The 13,111-nt window shown below is 40.4% G+C and overlaps 1 protein-coding gene across 1 annotated transcript in view; it reads left to right on the forward strand.

Annotated features, from left to right (window-relative positions):
* Positions 1–10,631: 10,631 nt before the first annotated feature.
* The window catches only part of PTPRN2 (protein tyrosine phosphatase receptor type N2), a 690,139-nt gene continuing 687,659 nt past the window's right edge, over positions 10,632–13,111 (forward strand). Inside the window, exon 1 of the mRNA XM_063147608.1 lies at positions 10,632–10,782. Within this exon, the coding sequence (XP_063003678.1) occupies positions 10,632–10,782 (151 nt within the window). The remainder of the gene's footprint in view (positions 10,783–13,111) is intronic.

Raw genomic sequence — 13,111 nt, forward strand, 5'->3', positions numbered from 1 at the left:
GTGGAAAATTTAACAGTTTCTTGTTCATGCTAGTGATGGTATCTATAGACTTGTTCCACAGAAATGCCAAATGTTTGGTTTGGTTTTTTTAACCTTGTACACCTCCTAAATTAATCCTCACTTCTGCTCTGTACTGATCTAGGGAGCTGTGTGGTTCACCCAAGGCAAAAGACAGATCATAGATACAGCCGGATTTTGTGTGTTCAGAGATCAACCATTGTGACTTTTCTTTCCTAAAATGCATTGCTACATGTACCACTGACTAATTCATTCAGTCTGTAGTTGCCATTTTGAGACTGAGTCTATCTAAACTGCAGACCTCATGGCCACCATGTCTGGCCAAATGTTTGGACTTTTCTGTTCCATCTAACCTGAAAAAGAGTTCTGCAGAACTCAAAAGCTTACATGTTTTTGGTGGAATTTTGGTTTGCTTGTTTATTTATTTATTTATTTATTTATTTTATTACATTTATATACCGCCCCACAGCCGAAGGTATTGCCCAACTTTGGAGTGTTTTTAAAATATTTCCCTCATAAACCAGTGTGGTTATTTTTGTGTCCCGTCCCCCCCGTACTTGTTTTTGTAACTAATAAAATGCAGATGGGGAAAAAAGAAGCAAACACGAATGTAGAGTTGAGCTCATTTTAGAGCCCACTGTGTGACAAATCGCAATTACTTCTCTGCCACCGTTGTATGTACACAAAATGCTGTTCAGTGAAGTATTCTGGATGGTTTTGCCAGCATCTGTTTACCAGAAACCCTAGTTGTGAAGCATTTTCTCGATAAGATCATTTTATCTATACTGACTTGGATGCCACACTATTTGCAGAATAAGTAGAGGGTATTCTCTTAGCTCCTTCTAATTGCTACTGTGTGGATATACCTCAGTTACTAAAGCCTGAATATGTTGACTATGTTTGGAAATATTTAGTCTACCATCAATATGCTTGAACCTTGCTTACTGTGGCTACTCACATTTAGTCTAGGAAGAATGAGTGAACGAACCTGGTAGGTGATTAATGCCTCTTTGAGATTCCTGGTCACCTTGAAGGAGATGGCTATGAAAATATTAGTTAAGCCCTATGTGGACCCAAGTTACTCATTTAACTATTGGCTCTCACAAATCTTTTCTCTTGGGGCAAAGTTTAGTTTCCAGCATAGCATTACATAAAAGAACTGTAGCTTAGAGTTGAATACATTAGCCTCTGGCTTGTACGTTCTTCTCAAACACAGTTGTAAACAGGAGATCAGAAGCTTTCACTTCCATTTTCAACTAACCATTGTTTGTTATGTCTGAACACAGACAAACTGTGGTCAGTGTTAACTATGGTTTAGAGGAACAAGACAATATCAAATCATAGTTAATCACCATGACAACATTAACCACAGTTCTCGTTTCAGACAAAACAAGTAATTAGGGTTAGTTAAAAATATAAGCTCAGTCTGATGACCTTGCAGCCACAACAGGGGTGGGAAGTGAGGAGCTTGTACGACAGGCTCATTCCATAGTGCTAGACCATGGTTTAGCATCATGTTCAAACACAGCTGTAACCCCCAAGCTTTATGGATCAGAAAGGTGAGTCAGGCTTGAAAAGTCATCCATAGTTCTGAAATTTGGTTTCTCTAGGGAGAGGGCAATCCTACAAATTACTTTACACAGAAATACAGATTTCTGTTCATACTAATTCCTGAAGGGTTTTTTAAAACATTGACTCAGCTTGAAATATGCCATAGTAAACACTAAACAGATGCTTAGAGCTTCAGTTAACTCTTACTTGCATTTTCTCTTAATGCAAGCCTAATCTCCAGCTATTCTCTCAGATAACCACTAACTGTACTTTCAGACTCAAATTTAGAATGCAACACTCCTTTTAAGCTCCTTTCCAGCTCTTCTTTGTAAATGTGTAAAAGTCATCATTTAGTTATGGTGTAGGGGACAACTGTATTGCCTGTACCTCATTGAGGCTCACCTAAAAGAAGCTTCATCTCAATTTCCTTCTCCTTGGTAAACTGCAGGTATTTGGCAAACATTAAATTGAAATGTGCTTGTATGCTTAAGTTGCAAAAGATAAAAAAATAAAGTTAATACTGTTGCGATTTTAATGAGTTAAGCAGGATATTAACAATTGCTGGCTTCTTCAAATATTATAGATTTTTTTTCTGAACTCACTGCTACTATTATGAAAATAATTCTGCAGTGTTTTCCCATCAGGAAAATGAATGTATTAATCTTAATTTGGGTCGCTCTTCCTAGAACATTGCACAGGTTAGAGTTAAAACATATCTTATTTTCCTCTGTGTTTCATTATGATAAGGCCTAAAAGGGTTTCAGTCTTACAAATATGTATCTAGTGTATTAGTATGTAATTGCAGCTGAGTCACTGTTCAAATAAACTTTACAACGCTGGCAACATACGCTGCTAAATAAACATTGTCAAATAAATATGGCAGTGACTTTAGTGTCATTTCAAACCCCTGGTCATAATCTTGGGAGTGAATGGCAAGAGCAGGGAAGAAGGAATATCCCAACCAGTTTCTGGGGCAAAAAACAATGAAGCAGAACTAGCAGAATGGCACTCTGCTGCCTGTCCCATTCCAGAAATGAGAATTTTGGCTCATTTCTGTGGTTGCTCTAGGAAGCACTAGCTTCCCCTTGCCCTTTCAGTGGGTTCCACTGGTGCAATTGCATCAGTGGATATGCTGTGGAAACGTTGGGTATTGCCCTTTGTTGTGCTCGTTTTGACTTTGGATGTAGTTTAATTTCATTATTGGCTTTATCTGAAATGATGATGAAGTCTTGTAATAATTGAATTGGTTAAACTAAATTCAACACTGGAGGAAAATTAAACTTGATGATACATTGTGCTTAAGCTTATTTCAGTAGGGGATGGGGATTAAAGACTTCTGCCAAAGTTTTAATAGAAAAAGTGTGTTTGAAGGAAGGACTAAAAGAAAAATAGAGAGGTGATATGATGGAGTTATTGTGGGAGGGGGTTCCTGGCATAAGGGGCAGTTTATTTTAAATATTTTAAGTATTTTAAATATTTATAGGCCACCTTTTTGGGCAAAGTGTCAAATGGTTGTATAAATATTAATACTGGCTTGGTGCCAACTTTTTGTTGCGTGGTCAAGACTTTTTTTTTCTCCCAAGCATTTAACAGCATACGCCGAGTTTTTAATTGACCCCAGATCTATATATAGGCCTAGCTGTGAGTTCACAGTTGTTTTAAATATATATTGCCCTTGTATGTTGTCTGTTTTTATGCTTTTAAATTTTGTATAACAATTTTTAATGTTCAGCGTTTTAATCTTTGTAAACCGTCTAGAGAGCTTTGACTATGGGGCGGTATAGAAATGTAATTAATAATAACAATCATCATCATCATCCAATATTGTATTCTATTAAACTTTAAAATGTCAAAAAATACAAAAGTAAGCTGCAGCACTAAGTTTAATTCAGGCAGTAGAAACTATTTTTCAGCAGCATGTCCAATGCAAGCACATCATTTAAACATACTTTAATAGTGAGAGGTTAATAAAGCATTTTTGACTGCTGATGAGGCCAACCATATATGCCTTGTGAGGAAGTTCCACAAAGTAGAAGCCACTACTGAAAAGGGTGAGTTGTCTAAGCAGAAGATCTTCAGAAAGAGGATGATATGCAGAATAGGAGGGTGGAAGGAGTTGGACCAGTAAAAGAATTCTCATCCTTATCTGCAATCTAGGGAATTGGACAGAAAGCCAGTGTTAGAGACAAAGGTTGCCCCTGGAAGACCAAGGCTTTTCAGTAAGGCTGTACTAAAATGGTACAGTACATATGCTTTGCATGCAAAACATTATATCTCTAGGTAGGCTTGGGAAGAACTGCCTGAACCCTGGAGAACCACTGCCAATCAGTGTAGATAATGCTGAGCTAGATAGACCAATGGTCTGACTTGGTATAAGGAAACTCCTGTGTTCAAGGCAGGAAGTAAGTGGTGTATGAGCCAAAGTTACCATGGAATGGAGAAGAGAAGTGATATGTACAAAGTAAAAATATCACTAGAAATATGCTCCCAGCAAAGGTCTCTGCTAAACAGTCTCATGTGAAGCATGTCAATATTCTATCCTAAAGGTGACTGAAAGCATAATCTTACGTCCCATCTGGACCAGCCAACCAAAGAACACAGCCATCTTGTTAGGCGAACTTGCTGGAAACTGAGAGTCTAGAATCTGGACCCTTGGTCTGATCCAGCATGGCAATTCTTATGTTCTTAAATGTAGCAACCCAATGAACATCCAGAGGCCATTGGCTAATGAACCTCAACAACAACAGGCTTTCACCATCCAAGATGGATATGTGAATTCCTCTCACAGATAGTCATATTCATTCTGGCAGGCACATCTGCATGAGGAAGCAAATATACCGGAAACCAATCCCAAATAAGTTTTACCTGACTCTCCAGTGCCTTGGAACTCTTAACTCCATACTCAAATTAGCATTCCTCAAGCTGGTTAATATGATCTTTGGAAACGTGATGCTTCTTAGCAGTTAAGCCTTTTTAACAGCTTGCATGACATATATAATATGCCTGAAAATTCTATTTCTAACCCTAAATATTTGAAATCATGTTGTTGGATGTGAAAAACTAATTTAAACGAAACCTAGAGATTACAAGAATAAATAATACTTTCTCTTTGTTTGCCCAAAGATTTTATTGCATAATGTTATTTTATTCATAACTGCAACTGCAAGATGAGAAGTCAAATCTATATAAAAATAAATAAAGGTGACCATTTCAGATTGCAATAAGAAGTTGACAAATAAAAGTATTACAAAGTGTATAGGGGCAGGGGAGAATATGTTCAGTATTTCTGTATATACATGATCTAACTACTTTAAGCTTCTAATTTATAAAGCAATTCTTGATCAGGTATTGAATTTAGTGTAGCGTATATTAGCTGGCAATATAGAAATAGAAAAACAAAAAGCTAGGTCATTGTGTGAATATTTTTAAAGCTATAGCTGACTGTAACATGCTCAATTCCTTATCCCAAGGGCTCACAGCAAAGCTGGCCACATGAGCTAGTTAGAGGTTGAAAAGGATGTTGCTAACTTTACTTTCAACTAAAGATCAGTTGGGTTTACTTTGTTAGCAAGTGAATCTGTGATGTAATAGCTCCACCTGGATCCTATGTACACATTCTAATAACTTTGTATATTTGTGGTACACCCTGTAAACACGGAACCTTCTCTACACCCTGTAATCATACAAATATATATTATGAAGTAATGTTTGCCCTCCTTCAGAAAGAAGAAAGTGGGAGCAGAACAGTAATGTTCTGGATGTGATCTTAACATGAATTTCTAATACAAAGTAAAAACCTGGCCCACCAATTCATAATTAATTATAAATATAATAGCTGTGGGTTGGATTCAGATTTAGTCAGAGTAGGCCCATTAAGATAAATGGGATTTAAGATAACTAAATGTCAATCCAACACTAGACATTTTAAGGTTTCTGTAACTGCTTTTTTTTTTACTGTAGTCACTTATTTCCTATTCAATGATATTTGATTTACTACTATCATATCCCTGCCTTTGAATGAGCCACTTTTCTGTGTGGTTTCTTTTATTTTGCATTGACTTTCCCAAAGATTCCTTCCATATTCGCCAATCAATTTTATGCAGAACAAAAATGGCCAAATCAATGCTAATACTGGTTTTGATAATTTTTGTACTTGGTTTAGGAAAAAAACCACCCATTTAGTAGAGACCTTTGATAATCAAAGTTGCCTTATCTATTCTGCTAGTTTGTACTCTTCAGTTTTGATTGAAAAATACTTGTTATAAGCATAACTGATGTGTAAACCTAAGGCTTCACTCTTTGATCAAAGCTTCTGGGGTTTATATAGAAGTTTCCCTGTTATTGCAAATTGCCAACCTCATATTTACATTTTTGTATAAATAAAGATGTTGTTACTAGTGATGCAGAGTTAAGTATTGTTATTTTTAATTACAACACACACCTGCCCCCATGCAGCAGGCACATCATTTGAGATCCTTGGTCAAGTAAGTAGTGGCTTAACTGCATTCATAGCTCTTGCATAGAGACACTGCACTGCATATGGTTGATCCGAATTAAATGGGTTCGATGGCATTTGCCATGTGGTAAAAAGTTTTATGTAATAAATACATGAGGCTACTTTCTACTGGCTTATCCAGGCAGCCCAGTGCTGTCTACTCTGACTGCCAGAAGCTCTCCGAGGTCTCAGCCAGAGTTTTCCAGCTCTGTTTGCCAATAGCCTTCAACTAGAAGTGCTAGGGATTGAACCTGGGACTTCCACCATGCAAAGCATGCTCTGTCTCTTAGCCAACTGTAACATTTAAATATTGTGGTGGAAAGCATGTGACCTGGTTCACACATAACAACAATCCAGAGTGTGGGTTGGTGCCTTAAGAGAAAATTGTGCAAAGTGTAGATTGTTTTTTTCAGTTCCTGGGTTATTTGATTCCCTCCTTTTGCCCACTTTCTCCCTATATCCCAAATGCCTTTGCATTGCTGTAGTACATGAACAATTCATGGTTATGAGTTTGTATGTAACAACAACCTATACTTAAAACAACCCAGAGTTCACAACCCAACAACAAACCATGGGTTCTCTTTCTGGATTGTTTGTGGTTAACAACTATAGTTAACCCATAGATTTGAATGTTCACAATCCAGGATTCAACAACCTATACTCAACCTATACTCTCGGTTGTCATTATGTGCAAACCAGCATTGGAATCCTACTTGAAAACAAACAAAAAGGTGTGGGAGGGATGGGGGTGGGGGAGAAAATATTTGCAGACTTCTTGCTTAGTTTTCTGTCATTGGAGAGGGAAAGGGTGTTCAGGATACCAGTTTGACTGCATAAGAGGTCTCCAGTCTCGGAGGGCATGGGAGGGAGAATTCAAAATGATTTTAAATGTGTTTTTATATCACTGGTGTTCATTAAAATGTTGAATTTTTATGGAGCATTTCCTTACCAATGCTTTATAGCTTTGTAGTTAGCTGATTGCAAACAATAGAGACGTTTAATTCGTAATATATTTTGATAAATGGTAACTAATAATAATGATAGATATCTTGACTTGTTATTTCTACCATATGTTCTTGTCTTAGTTGGGAGTTATTTTTTTCCACTTGATGTTCATTCAATATGGGCTCTTTTGCTGTTTTCTTTGCTATGCACACTCTCTCTCCAGCCATATGGCTTGCACAGCCCATGGGAATTTGACAATTTACCTTTCAGCAGTTCCATTTTTCATTGTGTCCTTTCTATATTGCCTATCTTTGCATTTTTGTTTGTTTCTATCTCATACTTTCAGTTTATCTTTCTGAAATTATGGTTCTAGCAATCGTGGACTTTCCTTAAACTATAAATCTTTTCTTAAAACCCCCAGTCAAGAACAACATCCTTTTCTAAATACCTTATCATTCTTTGGCATAAGCTTGTATCCAGAATACACACACACATACTCACACACACACGGTTGGCTATTAATAAATGTGAGTTAAGCAGGACTGGCATACATTATAATTTTGTTGTACTGCTTGCTGCAGGCAATGATTAGCCATAGATCTTAACGTCAGAAAAAGTAGATCTAATCTCACACACACACACACACACACACACACACACACACACACACACACACACATATATATATAATTTCCAGATAAATTGTTACAGTTGTCGTCCAATAAACCTTAATCTGTACCCTACTCTTTTGAATAATGAACCATTTTGGTGCAACCATGACTTAGGCAAGTTTGGGTATTTTTTACCATTTGCTCCAACTTTATTGTTTCACATCATGTTGCATGTCAAAAACATTGGGGCATGGATCACTGTAATGAAGTGATACCAACAGTTCACCTTTGCAATGGAAAAGACAATATGTAACTCATCTATTGGGGGGAATGGAGCTTTGAATTAATCCTTTTGCTAACCAAGAGCTTCACATGTTACTTCCAGGTGCTTTCATAATTTAAAAGGCATTTGCTGAAGGAACAAAGAGCACTGCTGGATCAGAAAACAGGTCCATCTAATGTAACACCTTGCTTCCTACAGTGGATAGACAGATGCCTTTGGGAAGCCTGCAACCAGGATTTGAAGACTGTAATAATCTTTTCCTGCTGTTGCTCCCCAGCAGTTGGTATTCAATGGTATACTGTCTCTGAACCTGAAGTTCCATAGAGCTATCATGATGATTTATAGCCATTCATAGACTTCTGCTCCAAGGAATTTACTTAATCCCATTTTAGACCCATCTCAGCTACTGCCCATTACTGGATTTTGTTGCGGTGAATTCTATTAATTTGTTTTGATTATTTTTAGGTCACCTAAAAACAAAGGTTCTCTAGGAGCCTTACAATGTGGAGCATTTTTTTAAAAAAGTGTTTTGTGAATAAGTACTTCCTGAATCTGCTGTCAATAAACTTCATTGGATGATCCCCAATTCTAGTCTTATGAGAGGAAGAAAACTTTTCTCTATCCACTTTCTCCAGAACAGGAAGTAACTCTACATTCCTCCACAGGTTCAGCAATAAAGGATTCCTGAAGTTTTACACTATTCTATTCTGTCAGTAGTAAATGTAACAAACTCAAAGTCACTTTGTACAATAAATGCCTGTGCAACTGCAACCAAAGTTAATATGGTAGCAATCTTTTGCACCTATCAGATGCAGTTATCTGATTACACAAATGTGTTTGTAGCGTTCTTGGGGATTCCAGTCCTCTCTAGGTGGTTCATCATACGAGCCTTTTATTGCAGGCTTGCTATTGTCCACTTACTGTATGGATGTGTGCACGTCCTTTAGACAACATCTACCTCCCGCATGCCTCCCGCTCCTTCTGCTCATTTTTCCATCACAAAATAGGTTCCTTTTAATCTGACTTTAAAAAAACAAACCCAAATGTGCTGCAATCTCCTGCTGCTTGCAGGAAAAGCTGTGTGATTAAAACAGCCCCTGAATGGGCCATGAGGTCTTTGTTTACTTTCTCTTTCCCCCCAGGGCAGTAGGGAAGTAATGAGGGACAAATGCACAGGGGCAGAGAAGTGACGGTAAGGAAACATGATTTTCCCCTGTGTGATGACGCTCTAGAAGCTTTTGAAGATGTGCATTTATGAGCACATACAGCTAAATGGTACCCCCTCCTCCTCTGGTTTTAAAAGAAACAATGCTGTTTATTTACCATAATTGCTGCAAAACTACATCTAGTTCAGAGGTGAGCAATTTGTGGCCCTCCAGGTGTTATGGCCTACAATTCATATCATTCATCACCATTGGCTATGCTGGTTGGGGCTGACAGAAGCTGTAAACTAGTACATCTGCAGGGTCACAAGTTGTCCATCCCTAATCTAATTTGTGCTTTGGGTTCCCCTTATAATTTCTCTATACTTGGAATGGCCTGCTAAATTGCATTTGGCTAAATAATTAAGGAGATAGCTAGATCGCAAATGTGCAACCTCTTTTTGTAGTGTAATTTGTCCATGTTATACTTTCAAATTTAAGGCAAGAGGACTGGGTGGTAGTCTGTTCTAAATGTTTCATCATTTTGTTTCCAATGAGACATGTTAATCCTGGTCCCATAGCAAATAGGCACTCAAATTGCCCCCAGCTACAGGAGACCTTGAATAGTATCTAATGTTAGTCCTATGTAGAGCAGACCCATTGAAATTAACGAGACTTGTTAGCAATGGTTAACATAAGCTTCATCATTTCAGTGGGTCTGCTCTATATAGGACTAACATTAAATACATCCCTTTTGTCGCTCGGCCCCTCAAGTCCACTGAGCCTACTGCTACGGACAATCTTACCCAGGCAGGGCATGATGTGTCACAAGCCATCTCTTCATGTTCTCTCTTCCCTCTTATTCACACATCAGCCCTCAAATCTGGTATCCAGAGTACTTAAATATTATCGTATCCGAACAGGGAGCTGAGAATCCATTTTGGGCTGTCAGGAGGACAAACCTCACATTCTACTTCTAGGCGGTGAATGCTGGTTTGAATCCTGGCCCTTATAATGGAAGAAGTTAAGCCCGGGAGGGAAAAATTACTGGCAAAGACATAGAAGACAACAGGCTAAAAGGAAAGGTCAGGGCTAAGGGCTCGCGTCTCCTTCATCTGAAAGACTAATGCGGGTTGGAGAGGAAAAACAATGTTGAGAGGAAAGACTGATTTGGGTTTGAGAGGAAAGACTGGTTTGGGTTTGCAGGGCTGTGATCTGAGAGCACCAGTTCTGACTGAGGAGCAGCACCACAGCGTGGAAAAGAGCTGAGGGAAGGAAGGGAGCAGCAATTGCAGGCGGCTCGTTGCGAGGAGGCGGAGGAGGCGCCTGCCGCTGCCAGGCGAGGAGAGGAGGAAGCGGGGAAGGGAGGGGCCGGCTGGCTGAGGCTGCCGAGCGAGAGAGCGAGAGAGCGAGCGAGGGACGGCGCTGGTCGCTGTCCTGGGTGTTGAAGAAGCCGGAGCCGGGGAGCGCTGCCAGCCTGCCAGGCAACCAAGCCGAGGCGCGGCGCTCGTGGCATGGACTGAGCCTGCGGCGAGGGGCCAGGGCGCGGGGGCCAGGCGGCGGGCGTTTGCCATGGGCCACGCATGATGGGGTCGCCCGGCTCCAGCCTCCCGTTCCGCCTGCTGCAGCAGCTGCTCCTGGTCCTCGTCGTTGCCCGGCACCGACACCTCCAACGAACCGGAGCCGCCGCCGCCGCCGCCGCCGCCGCTGCTGCTACCGGAGCCGAGGCCAAATTCGGTGAGTGGAGAAAGCTCGGGGAGCTGGGTGAAGGGACGAAGCGGCACGTTGTGGAAACAGGCAGGAGCCGCCGCCGCCGCCGCTGCAGTGGGCGGGAAAGGGGAGAGGCTGCTTGCTGGACACTGACAGGTGAGCCAGGGCCGCCCGCAGGCGGGAAAGTGGCGGCAGCGGCAGCCAGAAGCGCCGCCATCCTTGAGGTTCTGAGGTAACTTGTGAGGAGAGGAGCCCCGTCTTCTCCCTAGCTACGCTCACCATACCGCAGGGGCCTGCCACAGTCCCCACAACCGAAATTCCCCACATACCTATCACGAGGAGACCCTTTTCTACACACACACACACTGCCCAGACCGGCCATCTCATAAACAATTCCCTCACGTTGTGGTCCACACGTTGCATTATAGTTACTGAAGACTAGTCCAGCCAGCAAGTCAGCCCTTACAGAGGTTGTTTTTAACTTTTATACCTTCCCTCCCCACCCCCGCTCCTACACCTGCTTCTGCATCCATCGATTTAAATCCAGTCCCACTGCTCACCACAGGGAGGCCTACTAATTTGCACAGCCAAAAATCCACCCACCCACCCCAATATTCTCTCCCCCTTGACAGTTGCTAGGTGGAACCAAGAGGCCTTACACAAATCATCCTCTTACAATATAGCTTCTTGATGTTCACAGACACTCTTCAGAAAACCACTAACTACCACCTGAATATATTTTTCTTGCCCTCTCCCCATGTGCTACATACACCTCACTACTGCCCTCACCAAGGCCTACCACCATTTTTAAAAGTGTTCATTAACCTTAGTTAGGCTCACTCACTGTCTAGCTTGGTTTTTTTTAATGTTACTTACTAAACCTACCCAAGTAGATAGCCAGCTCATAACCAGCACCTTCTGCATTCACTATTTGCCACTATCTCTCCATTTAACACATCTTACCGACTTCTCAGTGAAGCCTGATTTCTTCATTACTTGCTTCACTTCATTTTTGATCAAGAAGTTCCCTGTTATCTCCCTCAAACTTTCACTGATTAGTTTCAGACATTCCCAAAGACACTTTTATCCTTGGCAGTCACAAGTTCTCCTAGTGAGGCTTTTACCTTTCAACTGTTTAACTATCAAAATGCCCCCAGTGAATTTGTCTTCTGCACTTCTATTCACCCAGCAATATCTAGGTGAGGTCTTCTTTAGTTATATTTACTCTGTGCACTATTTTCTTTTCTTTCTTGATCCATGCAGCTGAAATCGTGTATAGGTATACTTTCCGGGGAAATCCATCTTGGCATTGACTAACTTTATATCCATCTAACTGTCATGTCATTTAACACCCTGGATACACACTGAAACTTTCCCGATGATACTGCCTTTCTGTTGCTGAAAGTAAACCTTCTAAATCAGGTAAACTGAATAATAAATAATTACTCCTTTTCAAATAACTTCTCTAAATCAATGGTGGGGAGCAAGTGGCCCTCCAGACATTGTTCAACTGTAACTTCCATCAATTCTAGCTAGCTTATCCAATGGTGAGGGAAGGTGGGAGTTGCAGTCCACATGTTCTTCTTCCCTGCTCTAAATTGGCAGTCCTCAAGATAATTTCATAGACATACTTCAGCAAACATTTCCCCAGAGTTCTTTCATTCCTTCAGAGATATTCTCCTAACTAAACTAATCTTGTAAAACTTGCAGCACTCCCTTAACTCTTTCCTCCTCCTGGTAGAAGGTTTCCAGTTATAATGATAGATTTCAGTGATATTCCTAAATTAAAGTCTTCCTTACTCTGCAAGCCAAACTAATTTCTCTTGCCCAAAAGGCTATATCTTGCAGATTTTACAAGCAAATATTTCTAAACAATTCCATGCCACCACGACTATCATGATAAATCTCCCTTAATGGAGATTAAAAACTCCATTAAAAACTTAAAAACTAACAGACTATTTAGTTATAATATATCCTATGTTTTTTCCAAGGAACTCAAGGCAGCATACATGGTTTTCCCCAACCCTTTTGTCCTCATAAACAACCTTGTGAGGTAAGTCACTCTGAGAGCTCATCTACACCATGCAGGATATTGCACTATGAAAGTGATATGAAAGCAGTATATAAAAGGCAGGAGCCACACCAAGCAGGATATGGTGGAAAGAAAGCAGTATATGGAATGTGTTAATGGGCCCCAATAGTTGTCAGTGCACTTCAGTACCACTATAAAGCAGTAGTGTGGCTCCTGCCCTTTATATACCACTTTCATACCACTTTCATAGTGGAATATCCTGCTTGGTGTAGATGAGGCCTGAGAGTATATGACTGGTCTGATACCATCCCAGTGAGCATAGTG

This window comes from Elgaria multicarinata, chromosome 1, assembly GCF_023053635.1.
Source record: "Elgaria multicarinata webbii isolate HBS135686 ecotype San Diego chromosome 1, rElgMul1.1.pri, whole genome shotgun sequence".
Taxonomy (NCBI): Eukaryota; Metazoa; Chordata; class Lepidosauria; order Squamata; family Anguidae; genus Elgaria; species Elgaria multicarinata.